Here is a 19,065-nt window from a genome sequence, read left to right as displayed (position 1 = left end):
AAGAAAAACTGAATGTCTGTATGTGATGAGGGACATTCCAGCTCAAGTTTGCCGAAATAGCTAATAATTTTCCACCCCTGCGTTTTTACAGACTTCATCAGAGTTGCTGATCCTCAACTCCTATTTAAAAATCTCTCTCTCTCTCTCTCCCCCCCATTCACACAGACACAGCATACACACACCAGCTTTACTGCTAAAGTAACCACACTGAAGTCAAGAGGAACTACTTGTAACAGTAAAATGAAGCATATGTATAAATGGTTACAGGATCAGGGCCAAGGCTTTACTCAGTGGAACAACAGTCTTGTAAGAATGACAACTTAAATCCCTAACATATATGCACTTGTCCTCGGCTTTCGCAGATTGAGTTCAAAGTTTTAATCAACAAAACTACCTATATACAGTAAAATCCCTGATATCCAGCACAAGTGGGGAATGGGGGTGCCGGTAATGTAAAGATACTTGTTATCTGAGGGCACAGAGTTTCCACCTGGATGCAGAGTGAGGGGTGGCAGCTGCACATGGAGCAGGGGGTGGGGGGATGGAGGTGGTTGCATGCATGCCAGCTTCCCCCCACCCCACATCTGGCTGGCCAGCCAGAAATTCTGGTTGCTAGTACGTGCCCGTTAGTAAAATCCCAGATAACAGGGATTTTACTGTATCTTTAATTAATTCTACATTGCAGGTAATCCTGATGATTATCTTCTTACTGTATAAAGCTCTTTATGCTGGACATTTCGGAGGAAGTATAAATTGAATATTCTTAATAAGACAGAGACACAAGAAGTTTTATGAGTTGACAGAAGAGGTAAAAGCAAAGAATGTAGAAAAGGCTGTAGATAAAGATGCACAAAGGAACCAAATTCTGCCCTTCCACATCCCACCCCATACAGTACTTAGTTGTAGAACTAAAGGGCAATGCAGTGGTGATTTCAATCCCACTGACATCACTGCAACCAGGATCAGACTCATACTGAATACCCTGTAGGCAAACACCTGCCATTTTTTTAATACACACTCTACCCACTGGGTTACTTTTTTCATTAAGTTAATATAATCCCTTTACAATTATCTGGAATGATTTCCCCCTTTAATGTTGCCTTAAAAGTTTCTGTCCCAGAAGAATCTGACATCATGGAACTACTCACATTGCCCCAAAGCTTGGCAAAGCATTTATTATTACCTGGCTAGTAAGCTTGGACACCTCCTTAGCGAGTTCAATATCTGGACGCCCAAGCATGCTCACACCCACGCCAGCTTCCCGAGCCTTGGCTTTATATTGGATCTGTCAAAAGGAAAAATCACCAATACAGAAAAAAAGATTTAGCTTACAAATAATAAATTTCAGCTATGCTCTTCTGATAGTGTACACTGACACTGTTGATTATAGCAGAAATACCACTAAGGAGCTTCGTAAGAGGTTTATAAAATACTCACATCACTGACTAACTTGGCAACTTGGGTTGCTTTTTTAATATCCGGTCGATCTGCTATAGATGTGTAATGGAGCTTTGACTTGGCATCTTTTTTGTATTCAATCTAGCAAGTGAAAACAAACACAAAGGAAAGTAGGTTACTGCTGCGTTTACCTATAAGGCAGACAGCCAAGGAAGGACCAATAGTGCCGCTGGGAAAGTAGCTGGAGTCCTGCTAACTCCAAGCTTTGGTAAGCCTTTTTCAAATGAGAAAATAAACATTACGTAATAATAAACCATATATGAAAAAATGAAAGATACCATTGTCAATGTTATTTGAAAAGAGATGATTGTAACCCCCACTCATCGGTAAATATACAGGGTCTGATAGTCGGTGATTATTTCTGTGAAGGCAATTTTTTGCCTGCCCATAATTATATCCATGCTAATTCTTGCAAAATAACACTTGGGAAAAAATGGAGATTTGGCAGAACTCCAGAAAAACAGTCCCACCCGTTTAGGGAGACTAACTGAAATTGCAGTCACATGGGTACCTGACTCGAGGGAAATGCTAGACACACTTACAATACTTTGGTTCTTAGCAACTTCCATGGCATGTTTCACTTCAGGAGGCTCCTGCATGATGGAATAGTCAGACTTGCCTTTCTCCTTCACAAATTTCTTTTTATAATTGGTCTGTTTAAAGCAAAAAAGTTACATGTCACTCTATTCCCACAAGAGCTGTGTCTTACTAACAAAATCACTACAAGTTTGACAGAGGCCAACAAAGATGGCCAGATGCATGATTTATTTTTTCTAAATATTAATCAGCAAAAGCAAAAAAAATTAAAAAACGCCAGAACAACCCTCCCCACACACCTTCGTGCAGCGCTTGGCACAATGCGTACTCTGTCATACAATTATAAACTGGGATCTCCATTTAGATTACAATCTCTATTAGGTGAAAGCTGCATTAAAAGCCATAGGCATAACAGTGCAGCTCTGGCCCACGCACAGCTCCAGCGCACGGGGCAGGGTCAGCTGCTGCACTGCCGGTGCCAGCAGCGCATCCAGCCGCCTGCTGCATGAGTGACCATTTTTGTTCCCCTCCTTTGCAAAGTTGGTGCCTGGAGCTGCTGCTGTGGCCACCCCCACTCAGTTATGCTGCTGTTAAAAGCCCTCAATATTCTGCCTGTCTGCTTGAAGCAACCACTTTAACGTCATCCAAACAGTATTTGGTTAAAGCTAGCTCTAGGAAGCAACTAATCTTGACCGATTCCTTGGACACCTTGTTGATCAGAATCTACCAGTCACCCTAACATGTAATAATTTGGCCACGTCTCGCCAGTAGGGATTAATGTGAGCCATAAATAAATGTTAGCTTGTTCTAGTCACTCACCTCACTGACATTCTTGGTCACTGCTTTGACATGAACAGTGTCCCGCGTCTCAGGCAGGGTCGTATAAGAGCCATGTGGAAGGTTCCTCTTAACATGCTCTTTGTATTTGTTCTGAGAGCACAGAGGAAGAAAAAAACCCCAGATGAAATGAATGTAAGAATATTACAAGGATCAATTTATGAAGGCCACAGATACCGCATGTATTACCTCAGACACAAGGTGACTGACTGTCTTAGCGAGGAGGACCTGAGGCGTGTCTGGAACAGCAAGGCATGTTCCCCGCTCCTTGTTATGCTTCGCTTTGTATTTTATCTGGCGGGGAGAAAAGATATTATTTTAAGCAATGTTTATGTCTTATGCTGGCTTAACACAAGACTGCAAATGTACTAGATTTATTGATATGTGGCAGAACCCTAAAAAGTCCACTCCTGTGAGTTCAGGTTTACAAGCAATGTGCTTATCAGTATTTTCAGTCTATATATTTCTGCATGTCTCAGTGAAGCTCAGCTTGGAATTTTGCTATCTGTATTGCTTAAAAGTGTTAAAGTGCACAAAACACATACTATTTACATATTGTCACATCTGAATATTCAAAAGGGGTCACAAGTCTCAGTTGCCCCGGTTTGTGCTTGTGAAGTAATAAACAAGGTCAGTGATATTTGTAAGACTGAATCCATGCAAGGAAGTGCCGTTTGTTAACAAAATAATCAGATCTAAATAATGATTTGTTAAACTTGATTCTTAAACAGGAAATGGAACTGCTCAGGATCTCTGAAAAACAGGCTGTTTCTAATCTAAATATGAACTCTGAAATCTAAACTTAGAAAACCAGGTTTGAAATTTCTGACTTCTGATTTTACTTTACAAATTATTCTTATCAGGTGATATATGCTGCAAAATATTCCCCCAAAATAGTATTCACAAAGTCCAGAGCTTTGTGAATTTTGAAGGCATTCAAGCCTCTGGATATGGAATGTAAGTTTTAGGTTCTTTATGTAGTATGTTAAAGTTCATGTTCAAAGCAAAGTTAATGCTCAAATACTTACGTCACTTGCCAGGATTGCATTATTCAAAGCCAATACTGTGTTTTTGTCATCTGTGACAGAGAGTTTACATCCCCTAAGGAATTCTCGGTCTAGCTTATATTCATACTGTAGGAAGAGAAAATAAAAGATAGCAAACAGTTCCCCAAACCTGCAGTGTCTTTTGTTGTGAAAAGGAAGGGATGGGAAATGGGAGTATTAGTTAACTCAGCATTTTCTAGTTTTCTTACATCACTCTGTTGCAAGGAAGTCTTTGCTGCCTGAATGAAGTCAGGTCTGTCAGCAGTCCATTGCCAGTGAGCCTTGGTTGCTTCATATTTCTTCTTGTAATCCAACTGTTTTAAAAAGAAACATGAACAGAATTCATATCATTCAAAGTCTCAGTGTATACAGAGCAACTTCACCTCTAACCATGGCTACTCCATGAGAGGTAGGAGAAAGTGAGGAAGTTTTTATGGAAGACGTTACTCTTTATGATAGCAATCCTTTTGAAATCCACTTCTCTTCTGAGATTTTTACAAATCCAGCAAAGGTCTATTTGCACTGGGATTTCCAATGCTAGGTGAAGAAAGGGCTATGCAGGACTGAAAAGTTGTCATGGCCACAACATGGATATACTGTGATCACTGGTCCTCTCAGAGAAACCCATGAACCTTTCCTGGCTAGAACTTATTTCAACTATGAGTTGAAACAGAGTAGCACTGAAAATAATGAAGGGACTTATACCTCCCTAACAGCAGAAAGTGGCCACATCTACATGAGATGCTGACTGTGCAGTTGTTTCTGCACAGTCATTCAGTACTTGCATACATAAATACTAAATGACTGCACAGTAACTGGAGTTACTGCACAGTAGCATCACCACACGGCTTTTTGGTCACACCAGCTGTGCAGTAGCTCATTACTACTGCACAGTAGTGTTTTGTCACAGTTCATGCCATGTGAACTGTGCAGTAGTAATGAACTACTGTGCAGTCAGTGCCTCATGTAGACAGCCACTGAGAGGAGCTTGAAGGAAATAAGGCAACTGGTACCTGTGTTGCACACTGGAAAACTTCTGTACAAATCCACCAGTCTGTACTGACCCACCACATCATTTCAGGAATCATAAATTAACAGACATTTTCAAAGAAAATCAAAATTATTTGATAAGCAAAAGAACAGAGAGGAACAAACGCTGATCTCAGCAAAATCTACACTTAAATGCACTTGCTCTGAATTTTACCCATACAATCTGTCAATGTATTGACCATGATTTTCAAAAGTACATAGGTGTGCAAATCCCACTGAATGTCAGTAGATGGTAGGTGTTCAGTTCCTTCACACTCCTTTACAAATGTTAGTCACTGCTGATTATTATATGGAAAGCACTAATAAAAAATGAACTCACATTGCTGTTAAGTTTGTAGGCATCCTTGGGAGTCTTAATATGAACAGAATCTGGTAAAACATTGCAGTGTGATTTATTCCTCTCATATACTTCTTTGTATTTCAGCTGGGAAAAGAAAAAAATTAAAAGCATTTTTTACATAAATTATGTAACTTATATAACTCTGTTAAACAATAGTTCATCAACAAAGTAGAAGCAAATGGAAAATTTATTTTAGGCAGTCCTGCTAAATCGTTTAATTAAAAATGATACAAACAGACAAGGAAGAGCTTGCTCCCTTGATGGTAGCCACTCCACATGCACAAGCTAATATCAGTCTCCAGATGGATTTCTATTTGCTTGAAAACAGAGCACTCCTGTTCAGTATGAAATATATTATATACAATAACTTTTAGCTAAGATTTTCAAGTGACTAATGATTCTGAGTGCCTCCATTTTTGGCGTCCTTCTCAAGATATTTTAAAGTGGCTTGATTTTCAGGGGATGGCTGATCAGCATTTTCTAAAAATCATGCCCTAATAAGCTATTTCACACTGGACATCCAGAAAGTAGTTATTCAAAATCACTTTTGATAATGTGCTCCCACAGAATCCTGTATGGGCAACCAGATAATATTAATACTTCGTACTTCTAGTTTGCAGTATTATGTGTCTGTCATTACTGTAGCATCTGAGTGCTTCCCAATCTTTACTGCATTTATCTTTCCAGTACCACAGTGAGTTAGGGAAATACTGTTTTCCTTGTAGGGATCCTGGGCACAAGAATACTTAGATTATTTGCCCGAGATCTCAAAGAAAGCCTGTGGCAGATAAGGTATTACACCTGTGGCTGCCAAGTCTGATATTAGTGCTGTAAGTATTGGATCAACCCTAGGTTTTTGTCCTTCAGTTTTATATGAGGGCAAATTCATCTGAAAATTTCAAATCATTATACAATTAATTTAGCCTCAGAATATTGCCATTAGGTGTTTCCTGTCCTCAAAGTATAAAAGAATAAATCAAGTGACAGATTAAGCAACGAAGCCAAGACAACATGAAAGCTACCAGCCAACCAAGGGATTAGAGTCCCATATCCATGGCCTAATTAAACAACATTCCAGCCCACACCTTTCATCACAGATAAGGGCTTTTCTATTTAAGCCATCACCATCCCTTGATCTGCACTGAAAAATTACACGATTAAAGCTTTTTAATACTTTTAGACTTCACTATAAACATTTTAAATGCAGCTGAAAATGTCTTTAAGTATTTTAATTAAAAGCAAAATAAATACATTCTAGTAAGAAGTTATTTATAGTGGTAGTATTACCTACAAGACAGAAATTATACAGTATCACAGAAAAAAAGTTAATTGATCTGACATGCAAGATGTAATTTACTTACCTCACTTATTTTGTCCTTGACCTGACGCACATGTAACAACATGGGGGTATCATGGATTGTGGTGTATCCCTTAGGCCGGGCCTTGTTGTATTCCAATTTATAAATAATCTGTGGATACAAATTGTTAGAGCATATTACCTTGTGACAGTCAGGTATGCCTTAAATTACAGAAGTCAAGAGGACAAATATTCTAATTGCCATAATATTTTCAAGGTCATAATTCAAACAGTAAGATGGACTACAGCATATTTAACATAATACCATACTTACATCACTGATTTGTTTGTTAACTTTTGTATTCCTCAGGTGCTCTGGAGTATCCACAATTGTGGTGTACTTGTCCTTCAGTTTTTCATATTCCCTTTTGTATTTGAACTGATGGTGGGAAAAAGAGGATGTTAACCACATGAAATAAAAGGGAAAAAACCTTATCTTCAAGAGAGACAAGGTTCTTTATTCCTGTTAAGAGAGCATACTGCAGTCAATGGTCACAACTCCCACTGGGGTCAATGTGAAGGCTGAGCATGTGCACAGAAAAATTAGATGTCACACTGCATAAATCTCATGTTCATGTTGGAATCAGTTGGCCTGCTTGTGTGAGTTACTCCCATAAATAGTCCTATACTGGGTCCTGTGGGAAGTTTCACTATTTGGCCTTACATTTTCCTGATGTTATTGAGGGTCTCTCTGGTATAATTATGCATTAAATATTTTTTTAAAATATCTTTAAGAATCATTTTTCCCAGCTTAAGGAACCCATCATGTTCAAAATGAATGCAATGAGAGAAGATTTGGGCAATGAGAGAAGAATTAAAATCTGCAAATATACAAATAACACAATGAGGCCAAAAACTCATCTCAAGTGATTACACAGTAGATGCACAGTAATTATTTTCTATATCAAATCCATCAACAGGAATTTAGCAACATTTTAAATGAGAAGATAAAGCCAATTCTATTACTGAAGTGAACAGAAAGTGTCTAAAAGTACATTTGTTATCTTAGTACAGGAGGATTTTATTAATGCAGAGTACACTTTTACATTGACTTAATCTACAAACTAGGTGGATCTACACGTGCATTTACTGCACATTAAATTCACTGCACAGTATGTTATTGTGGCAATATAACACAGTAATGCTGTGTGTAACTTTAGTCCCAAGTCAGTCCACACACACAGTGTCACTGTACAGTAAAGCGTCTAAACCTGCATTACTGTGTAGTAACTAATCAGGAGTAAATTTGATATCTGCATCATGTATGTATCACATTTCCACCCGAATACTTACTGTGCAGTAATTCAAGTATCAGATTTATGCCCAAGTCAGCATCAGGCATGATATTTACTGTACAGTATATTTTGGTTTACTGTTCAGTAATTTAAGTTACTGCACAGCAAGTATGCATGTGTGGACACACCCACTCACACACAAATTGCTTTGCATTGCTAAATCTTCAGTGTGTGACTAAAAAGCAAAAGTATCATAACTGGTCTTATAGAAGAGGTTGATTTTTTTTTTCTCTAGTATTTCCCAGGGTTTATGGAGTAAGGGTACTGGGAAATGGAATATTACAAAATGCAACCACTAAAAAATGCAGCTGATTCAAGGGCAAATATAGATATGGAACAGCTATTGAATGAGCAGTGTTATCATCCAGCTGACACAGCCAAAAAGAAGTAGGTAGAGTCCAGACTTGATGAGCGTAAGGTAGGGGAAACAAGCTCTGTAATCTAAATAATACAATAACCTACATGCTGATGAATCTACCTTTTTGCATAATCAGAAATATTAAAACGGGCTGATTTTGTTCGTCATTTTGTAATAACCAACAGCAAATCACCCTGCCTCCTCCTCCCACTAACAGAATACATTGGGAGGAAACAAAGAGGGAAGAAAGTATTTCTATTTCTAGCTTGGCTCTGACATGTTTGCATAAGGAACCACAATTACCTGAAAAGATGTAGGTTGGTGCAGGGCCATGACAGTTCACCTACCCATCTACCCATGTCTTAGTGGAAGATACTGCACCCTCTCCTGCCACTTAGCCAGAGCCTTGGATGGCAAAGAGTCACCTTGAAGCACTGTGACTCCTAGTTCTCTGCCTGGAATGGTACAACTTGGTACCATTTTCAGTGCAGAGCTATGGATGAATACTGCAATCTAGCTCTCAGATATGTACAGCCTAAGCACATCTACATGTGCATTTACTATGCAGTAAATTTATTGCATGGTAAGTTTCTGTACAGTAAGCGGATTTAGGCTGGGGTCTACAGGTGCAGGCATTAAAGTGCAGTAATGCTGTGTTTGGACTGACTTGGAGTAAAGTTAGTCCAAAGTCAGTTCACACACACAGTATTACTGTGCATTAACGTGTCTACAAGTGCATTACTGCACAGTAACTAATCGAGTGTAAATTTGCATGATGCAGGTAGCAAATTTACATCCAAGTCAACATAAGTCGCCATAGTTAGTGTACAGTATGGGCATGCCCATGTAGACTGTACTGCACAGTAATTTTTGGTAACCTAAGTTACCGAACAGTAAAGGTGCATGTGTAGATGCACCCCCTTAGTCCTTAGTTTTAAATTAGAACCAGGGATGGTATCCCATCTGTGAGAGTGTGAGAAATGGTGGCAGACCTGGGGCCTGGATTTGGAAGACATGGGTGAAAGATATGATATACTGCCACCTTTGGAACTTTATCCTGTAAACATGTATACCGAGGAACTGACCTGTGTATTATATTAGCAAATATTCATTGCTAACATGCTTACCAAAATTTATGATATGGGAGAACAGAGGAATTCTGGAAGGTCAGATCAGGCTACTCTTGAAGTCATTGTTTAGCTTGTCATTGGGAACTGTCATTAGACCCACGACATAATTTCAGATGTTCTGTTATCAAGTATATCGCATCACAACCAGCAATAAGTGCACAGCAAAACACGATAGCTTGAGGTCAGTGGAAATGCAGGGATTTCACAAATAAGATGCTAAAAGTCCAAACAGCAAAACTGTGCATATGATATTTTCCTGCAAAGGCAGTCATCCACATTACCTTGCTCCAAAGGTTTGTATTGTAGAGTGCTGTCAGCATATCTGGCCTCTTGAGTTCATTACATCCATGTTGCAAGAACATCTTGGCTTTTGACTTGTATTTTTTCTGTCCATGAAAAGAAATACAGAAGAGACTTCTGAAAATTGTGAACAGCACAGCTCTAGATCTGTGATCAGTGGTTTAGGCGAATGTGTTGCATGTACGCACATAATTACTTGGGCATGTAGAATACATTTTAAAATATATCTTTACTTGATTATGCCCCTTGTAGGGTTGGCAGTGATTTACCATCTAATTAAAGAAGTAAAGAAACTGAGAAAGGCAATGGCCCTATGCCAATGGCTTATATACCACACCCTCAAGGAAGTGGTCCACAACTGATGACTACTGGGCAATGTTGCCAAGAAGACCCTCCAGTGTTGCTCATGACCACAAGAAACTAAACAGTTAAGCCTGAGTATGACCAAGAGAGCAAAATGCGATGTTGCCCACAGCTTGTGACTTGTTTAGCCTTGTGATCATGGACCAGTAAAGGCTTAGAACCCCTGAATGAAGGTATGTAATCAGAGCATCTTTTAGAAAATAAGAATAAATACTACAACAAACAAGTGCACTTAACTAAGAAAATAAGCTCATTTCTTCTAAATGATTGGAAATTAGACCAAAAAAATCATTGTAATCATCATGCCCTTTACAAAGAACATAATAGAAAAAAGTATGTGATTCAACACCATTGAAGTCAGTCACAGACTTTTTACTGATTCCATTTAGAATCAGACCTTATCTAAGAATGTATCATTTAACTGATGAGCAATATAAAGGAATGCAGATAGAGGACTAGCTCACTCAAATCTGCTCTATAGTTTAGACAGCAAACAAGTTCTGAAAGTGCTGAACTAGAACATTGTAGAGTCATGGGTGACACGTGAATGACGTACTTATATACTGGTGGCACTGGCTAGCACTTTTACTGTACCTGACTGGACACTTCTTCATTTGGCCAGTTGGTTTCTGGTTAAGTATATTGTTGTACTTATCTCACTGTTTTTAAGAATCAGACCAGTATAATTTCTGCCTGGAACACCAGATTAAGTCACAGCAATATATAAAATTAAGGATCTCAAAAATACTGGAGTAACAGCCTCAAAGCATTAAACTCTGACTACAAGTAATAATTAAAGACCACATCCAAACTGGAAAATTCAGGAAAAAAAAGAGGACAACCACGGGCAATTTCAAAATTCATTTTTAAGGGTACAAGATTTAATAAAGTCAGTAGTTCATTCCTGTAGGATTCCCATGACCCATATGTTAATTCCAGTTCTTCAAGAAATAGTTCTGTATTGTCAATATATTAAAAATTAAATTCTGGATGCAAAAGTATATACTGGACAATACAATGTTACATCACTAGCATTTCTGTAAATATCATTGTGATATCATTCTGAATGTATTATTTATTTAATAAAATGCAAACTTTGATTGTATGATTTGAAAAGATTCATCTTATCTATATTAATAAGTTTGTTCAAATTAACAAAAGATTATTCTAACAGGATCATAAATGCCAAGAAATTCACTGGGGAATCCAAAGCAAAATCTCTGAAGGGAAACAGAGATAGATAAAGGAGCTATGGGGATAATACAAGTCAGCAGCTGAGAAATTCTGCATATTCAGATCTGGTTCAAGATGTCACATTGTTTCATTTATTCCACACCTCTCTGTACTGCCCATTGCTATAGAATAAAATTAATATCCCGATTCTTCCGTATTTTAATCTAATCTTTAGACATCTTTATTTTAACTAACTTTTAGTCTATTTTGATTATTTGCAACATTGAAAAAAGATTAACCTATAATTCAATGTTAGCAGAAAAGACTGTGAGATATTAGATTATCAATGCAGTGCAGTAAAGTTCTATTCAATAACTTACCTCATCCAGCAACTGAGTTGCATGCTTAAAATGCCTATTAATTGGACAGTCAGGTTCGTAATTGTACAGAGATTTTGTTCTTTCAAATAGTTCCTTGTACTTATACTGGAAAAAACAAAGAAACTAGTCATTCTAAAGTAAAATCAAGAACAGAAGAATGAAAAAAATACACACTGAAAAACTGTCTGCAATAAAGGAAGAACAGAAATGCTACATATACAAACGAAAATTATGTCTAAGGTAATATAATTATAGTTATCAATACCTATTGTACGAAGTGATATTACAAGGAAAGCAGCTGGAACTGTAAACTTTCCTACAGTATAACGCAAGTATAGAAGAACTAGGAAAAGTACTGTTGAGAACAATTCCACTGGCTAGGAAAAGAATGGATTAACTAAGAAATCTTTATGTCTATGTTGACTGTGAAAATCTCTCCTGGCTTATTTAAAATGTGTTGGATCAAATTCTGCCACAAAATATTCACATCCATATGTGAGGGCAGATTTGATCCTTTAGTTAAAATATAATAACAGGCAACTAATCACTGAAAAAGTACTTTTAAATATCAGAAATGATTTACATACCCCACTGTAGAGTGCCTTGTTCTTTTCTGCCAGACTCAAATCAGGAGTATCCCATGCATAGCAACCAATGCCTCTGAGCCAGGATAAGTCTGCCTTGTATTTAAACTTTAGAAAGAAAGTAACAAGATAAAATTTAAAAACTCTGGAGCAAAACTGGCACCTTATTGATACTTAAATATTGTGTAGACCTAATACTCTAGAAAATAATTGATATATACTGTATATTGATACGAATAAATAAATACATACATATTTATTTATTTATTTATTTCCAGAAATACATTAATGTTACCTATATTACTCTTTCAGGTTCTGCTTTGTCATTATACAGCATAAAAACAGCCACTGGAATTCCTGCCTTAATCATGTCAAGCAAGTAGGCAGAACAATTTGCATTTGCAACTCAGCATATGCTGCCTTGCAATGGTTTCATAGTTTCATAGTTTCATAGTAGCTAGAGTCGGAAGGGACCTAGGTAGATCATCTAGTCCGACCCCCTGCCTTAGCAGGAAAGAGCACCGGGGTCAGATGACCCCGGCAAGGTGCTCATCTAACTTCCTTTTAAAAATCCCCAGGCTAGGAGCCTGCACCACTTCCCCTGGAAGCTGGTTCCAGGCCCTAGCCGCCCTGACTGTGAAGTAGCGCCTCCTAATATCTAATCTAAACTTACCCTCCGCCAGTTTGTGACCGTTATTCCTGGTCACTCCTGGCAGCGCACGGGGGAACAGGGACTCCCCCAATACCTGCTGATCCCCCCTGACCAGTTTGTAGCAGGCCACAAGGTCCCCCCTTAACCTTCTCTTGTGGAGGCTAAACAGGTTCAGGTCCCGTAGCCTCTCCTCATAAGGCCTGCCCTGCTGACCCCTGATCATACGAGTGGCCCTCCTCTGAACTCTTTCCATATTGTCCACGTCCCTCTTGAAGTGTGGCGCCCAGAACTGGACGCGGTACTCCAGCTGCGGCCTGACCAGTGCCGCATAGAGGGGGAGGATCACCTCCCTGGCCCTGCTCGAGATGCATTTGTGGATGCATGACAGGGTACGGTTGGCCTTCTTGACTGCCTCCCCACACTGCCGGCCCATGTTCATCGTGGAGTCAATGACGACTCCAAGATCCTTTTCCGTCTCCATGCTGGGTGGTTGGGTATCACCTCATTGCTGTTCATTTTGGAAACATATACAACATGTTTAATTAACTATGCAAACTTACATCGCTGATGGCATCCGTGACAGCACGATGATGGAAGTGGTCAGGGCGGTCAGGGATGGATCTCCAGATTCCCAGCTGACTCATATACTTTTCCTTATATTTCACCTAGAGAAAGGAATCATAAGGAAGTTGAAAACTGAGGTGAAAAAATTGGAAAACATAATACATGAGCTATGCAATTTTAGGAGACTCCTAATTCTGACTTTCCACAAGGATGTGTTTAAAATAGGGGGCCTAGTTCTCATTCATTTTCATAACCAGTTTTTGTCACCAACAGCACACAAAGGACAGATGTGGCCATCTTAGAATCATAGAAAATTTAAGCTGGAAGAGACCTCAGTAGGTCATCTAGTGCAACCTCCTGCTCAAAGCAGGACCATCCCCAACTAGATCATCCCAGCCAACGCTTTGTCTAGCTTGGTCTTAAAAGCCTCCATGGATGGCGCTTCCACCACCTCTCTGGGTAACCTGTTCCAGTGTCTTACTACCCTCTTAGTGAGAAAATTCTTCCTAATATCTAGTATCTTCAGGTCCAGCGGTGTGAAGTGTCTTGGGTATAAATGCTAATCAAATCCAGACTCTTTCACTAGCAGGGACTTCAAAATAAATATGTCTGTATGTGTGGGGAAAGGAGTGCAAGTATGTTGTCCTAATTTAGCACATAAGTGACTAAAATTAATCAGGAATAGATGTGTTGTATACGTACACTGCTAACATCATCAGTGACCTTGCGATGATAGACGATATTCAAGGCATCTTTCACTGTGTGATACTTGCCCTTTGTAGTCTCAAAGGTCTCTTTGTAGCGCAGCTGACAAGAGAAAAAAATGGAGCGGTCATATAGTTTGTCAGTAGTTCTTAAGATAAATATGTAAGTCCTCAATTCTAAACTTATCTTCATGATTACTGGCCTTCAGAATCATGATTTTGTCCTTCTATGATCATTTAGAAATATTTGGTGCTAAGGTCATTATCATATGTTGGGCCCTAACATGGACTAACTAGACAGTTTGACTAATGGGAATGACATTGGAGTCATTCAACATGTTTACATGAGGCTGGTAAATTTTAAAAACTTTTTTTTCCCCAAAATTGGAATTAGCCTGGCTGAGAGCTATACTGGAACTCAGCCACAGAGAAAAGATTCGGTCCATTAAAACAAAAGATTAATGTCACTACCTCTCAGAAAGAAAATGGAGAAAAGAACACCCTCACAGAAGCCCCCTCCACAACAGCAAAAGCATCAAATCTCCATGTCTTTTCTCATCTTTCAATCTATGCTCTAAATTGTGGAAAGCACTAAGTTTATAGCAGCCCTGGATCTGTGATAAATCTGTATCTTCCACAGAGCAGAAACCCAGTAGTAGCACAGGAGGTTTGCTGCTTGGGAGGTAAGAATTTCATTTATAAGACTTGAGCTTTTTTCTTTACAGGAGTTACTAGCCAAATTGCTAGTACATAGTTTGGGTATTTTTGCCCGAAGGGGTGCAAGCAGAACTGCAGCTCCCAGCTGTATCTCCAAACAATTTTTGCAAAGCGTTCTGAGTTGTCTCACTGTTACCCCAGACCAAACAGAAGTTCACTCCTGGTCCCAGAGGGGAGAGAAATCTACCTGTGGGCTGGAAGCCTGCAGCCAGTGTCCCATAGCAATGGCCAGAGCTCTCTGCCAGTACTTGCCCTTTTCAGAAGTGGGGAGGAAGGGAAAGGCAGCAGAGGAAGCTCATTCTTGAGGATCCCCAGCTGGTGCTGGAGAGTGGGGTGAGTGAACTGGAGCCCACCCTGCCCCCACCTCGGGGTGGGCTCCAATATACCCACTCCACCCTCCAGCAGGGGCTGAAACTCCCTCCATTTTCTTTCCCCCATCCCATTCTGAAAACAGTGACAGGATAGGAGCTCTGTAGACACAGGATACAAAAGACACTACATTTTTAAATGTCTTGATCTCATACCTCACACAATGAGGGGTCAGATTTTTAACCAATCAGCTATTTTTTAAGCTGTCTGAAGCTGTGTACTTGTGTTTGATCACAATTATAAATGGTTTTCTGTGGCCAGGTCGAGTGAAAATTGTCACTTCTGTCTGCACCCTGTGTTTTTAGACATGTATAATAAGATCAGCTCACCTGATGTACAGCCCAATACACAGTCTTTTAAGTCTTGCATGGGCCAGAAGGCAATCTGCAATTTACATGCCACAGATCTCAGTATACAGTAGAACACTCTTAGTCAGCGTCTTACAGCTTCTTTAAATGAAAATTCCACAGTTGGAGAAAATAAAACCTAATTTCATCCTCCCGTTTTTATCCAGGACAGAAACTGGCTTTTCCTACTCTATTTTAAAATAAAAAGGGATAGTTTTTTCAGGAAGAGTCAAAGCTTATTCTTTGAACAGTACTGATACATAAGAAGAAAGTAATAAGTAAGCTAAATGAATTTCTATGTTCACTCCCAGCATCAACAATTCACTGTAATGTATATTATTTAGAATACTTGCATTTAAGCAACTATTTAAGTTTTTCAGCTTCAAACTTAATTGCAGGATCAGCTGAAATAACATACAAACCATGGAAAGATATACAGTAGCTGTGTCTACATGAGATGGTGACTGTGCAGCCGTTAGTACTTGTATAAATAAGTACTAAATGACTGCACAGTAACCAGAGTTACCGCAAAGTAGTGTTGACGAGCGGTTTTTTCATGACACTGACTGCACCATAGCCCAAGAGTACTCTGCACAGTAGCATTGCGTCACGATTACTGCCATGTGACACTACTGCACATGTAGTAGTCTTGGGCTACTGCAAAGTCAGCATCTTGTGCAGATCCGGCCAGTGTATTCAATTCAATTATAGGAATCCTACAGATTTAAATACATGCAAATGGAATAACATACAACAACCCAGTGGTGCTGTCTTTATTTTAAGTATTTTCTGCTTTTAATCCATTTATTTCTCCTAGTTTCATTTTCTCCTTGTTCAAAGTAAATGAGAGAAAGTAAGAACAGTGGTGGTTGTGGGATACGTACATCACTTGCATTGAGGTAAGCCCTCTTAGCTCTGATAAGGATAGGTGTGTCAGGAACAGTTGTGTACTTGTGCTTCATCTTGTCGTACTGGGTTTTGTACTTTTTCTAATAGGATATGAATAAAAATATAATATAAGAAAATAATACAATGAAAGACCAAAAAATATCATTTGTGTCTAAGGGCATTTTTACCCATGCTCCAGGGGTGGGTGGGGGTGCTTTAATTAGAGAGACTCTGAGAGCTGCTTTAATTAAAACACCTGCAGCGTCTTGTGTATCAGCATCCCCGCACTTCAAAATGACAGCAGGGGCAATTTAACTAAAGTTCATCCAATGAGTTTTGGTTAAAGCACCCCACCGCCATTTTGAAGCATGTGGATACTGATACAAGAGATGTGGGAGGCTGCTGCAGTGCACTAGTTCTTGGTTTCATAGTTAGTATGCTCCAGCAGACTCGATTAATTACAGCAGCCTTTCCGCACATCTACAGGTACCCTAACAGACTTGCTCATCTGCTACTGTGAAGCTACCCTGAGAACACTTGGTTGAGAAGTCAGTGCTGCAGAATGCTGACTGCTTTCAGCTTCTATTGAAACAAATGGCAAGGAGACTCTTCAGAAGATCCCTGAAAGTACTCAGGATCCTGCAGAAATGGGTCATAATTAATTTTTCTCATGTGCTACATAATGCACTTGAGTCTTACTGACTTGCTTTTAGAAGCAGGTGTTTTATAAACCCACCCCTAAGTATCCACATTTTATGCTATGTAAAAACAATCTAGCGATAGCAGAAGGAAATGTAATCCTCAAGAATCAAAAGGTCTAAAAACAAATAAAGGATGGCTCTTTGTTATACCTTCCCATCACCAGTGTTGGAACAGGGACTTTCACATAGCTAAACAGACCTCAACAAGAGAAGAAATTTCTTACCTCGCTGACCATGTCCTTCACGTGTCTTGCATGTTTCAAGGCGGTTGTCTGGGCACCTGCATGGTGATGGGGTCTCTCTTTGGTGGCTAGCTCCACATACAAGTACTATGGCAAAAAAAGGGCACCATTCAAAAACTATCCATTTCAATTATGTGTTACCTTGTTTGCCCTGCAAGGTGATTGTGTGCTCACAGCACACCCACACACTTTGAAAACAAAATATGCCCCTTTGCTTTTCACATCCTCCCATGTGTCATCCTTCTACCAGCTGAGTACTCTGGTTTTTCTGTAAGTGCCAGAGAAATGGAACAAGCCAGCGTCCCAAATGACCATAACTCTAGGACTGACCTTCACAGAACTCTTCCTAGGAGTTTTCAGTAATTGCCGTCTTTAAAACATATTACTCTTTATTTACCAGGGCTTTAAAAAAAAAAAAAAAAAGGAACACACCCAGGTAGAAATCAGTAATGTCTGAAACAAATGCAATAGACCTATGGTTACCAAACAGTGGTATATGTACCCCCAGGGGTACGCAAGACATCTCTGGGGGTACATGGCAGAAATTGTGTAATGGCGGATTTAATTTTTCATTATAATAATAATTAGCATTTAAGGTGTTAAAATATAAAACATATGCTGGTAGGGGTATGCAGGCAGCTGGTAAATCTAGAAGTGGATACGCAGTAAGAAAAAGTTTGGGAATCTCTGCAACAGACAGACTTGTGGCTTGGAGAACTATGTGCAGCATGGTGGATAGAAGACAAAGTAGCATCCAGGTTGATGGGGAATAGGAGAAAGGCAGGCATATTTTACCTGTTAAGAGCAAAGACAAGTAGCATGAACATGAGGACCCTAAGGAGGGAATTCTCACTGCTCCCCTGAGAGGCAACTACACTTCTAAAGTCATAAAGCAAGAACTCCACCTGTTGCTAGGCTCCAAGTGCAGCTAGAGAAAGGACAGGGCTCTGACCCATTTCAGGTGCTGCTAGCTAAACCTTCCTTTATATATTGCGAGTGCACTGATTCCTATGCTGCAGACCCCTGTACTTAAGGAGAGAAGGAACTCTGCACTGTCTTCTTGGTTTACCATGCATGCACACACAGACATCCAGAACCCAGCTGTTGTGCACGCACAAATGCACAAAGATATCTGGAACCCAGCTGTTTGACTAAACTATGCCCATAGGTTTTTTGAGAGATGTGATCGCTTCATATCACATGCATCAATTAAACAATGCCAACATTTTATCTAGCCAATGAAACCATTAAATTTATACTTATTTGGCTCACTGGGGCCAGATTTTTAGAGAACTTGAATGGAGCTGAAGTGGGATCTAACAAAGCTCTCCACTATTTCAGATGAATAGGAACAAACATGCTTCATAAAGGGGCATAGTCAACTGGAGAATTATGCTGCCATTTAAAATTGTGTATTGACCACAGTCACAAGTAATCCCTAAGATTTCTATGTTGACAAGAAAAAAGTCAGAACAGTGTACACTGGATTGAGAAAATGTCAAGACAGAAAATATTCACCTGGCTCTGTATTTTTTGTCCTTTCTTGGCTCGTAAGAAATCAGGTGTTTCAAGGACTGAAGTATACTTTGTCTTTTGCTCCTTGCCCACAGCTCTGTAAACAATCTAGAAAGAGACAAAATCTGGCAGTTAATTCCTCTGTTACAAAATTAAAT

General features: G+C 39.3%; 1 protein-coding gene across 31 annotated transcripts in view; it reads right to left on the bottom strand.

The window, feature by feature from the left end:
• Nucleotides 1–19,065, bottom strand: part of NEB (nebulin) — a 207,472-nt gene that overhangs the window by 37,774 nt on the left and 150,633 nt on the right. For all 31 annotated transcript variants that reach the window (XM_090045755.1, XM_090045724.1, XM_090045725.1 and 28 more), the window contains exons 113-130: nt 18,911–19,015; nt 17,375–17,479; nt 16,446–16,550; nt 14,127–14,231; nt 13,421–13,525; nt 12,212–12,316; nt 11,625–11,729; nt 9,690–9,794; nt 6,900–7,004; nt 6,630–6,737; nt 5,248–5,352; nt 4,088–4,192; nt 3,861–3,965; nt 3,022–3,126; nt 2,815–2,925; nt 2,001–2,111; nt 1,438–1,539; nt 1,184–1,285 (exon numbers count right to left, since the gene is read on the bottom strand). In XM_090045755.1, coding sequence (XP_089901881.1) covers nt 1,184–1,285; nt 1,438–1,539; nt 2,001–2,111; nt 2,815–2,925; nt 3,022–3,126; nt 3,861–3,965; nt 4,088–4,192; nt 5,248–5,352; nt 6,630–6,737; nt 6,900–7,004; nt 9,690–9,794; nt 11,625–11,729; nt 12,212–12,316; nt 13,421–13,525; nt 14,127–14,231; nt 16,446–16,550; nt 17,375–17,479; nt 18,911–19,015 — 1,899 coding nt within the window. The remainder of the gene's footprint in view (nt 1–1,183; nt 1,286–1,437; nt 1,540–2,000; nt 2,112–2,814; nt 2,926–3,021; nt 3,127–3,860; nt 3,966–4,087; nt 4,193–5,247; nt 5,353–6,629; nt 6,738–6,899; nt 7,005–9,689; nt 9,795–11,624; nt 11,730–12,211; nt 12,317–13,420; nt 13,526–14,126; nt 14,232–16,445; nt 16,551–17,374; nt 17,480–18,910; nt 19,016–19,065) is intronic.

This window comes from Crocodylus siamensis, chromosome 4, assembly GCF_052110815.1.
Source record: "Crocodylus siamensis isolate JL-2025a chromosome 4, ASM5211081v1, whole genome shotgun sequence".
Classification (NCBI taxonomy): Eukaryota; Metazoa; Chordata; order Crocodylia; family Crocodylidae; genus Crocodylus; species Crocodylus siamensis.
This window is presented reverse-complemented; position numbering and strand designations above follow the sequence as displayed.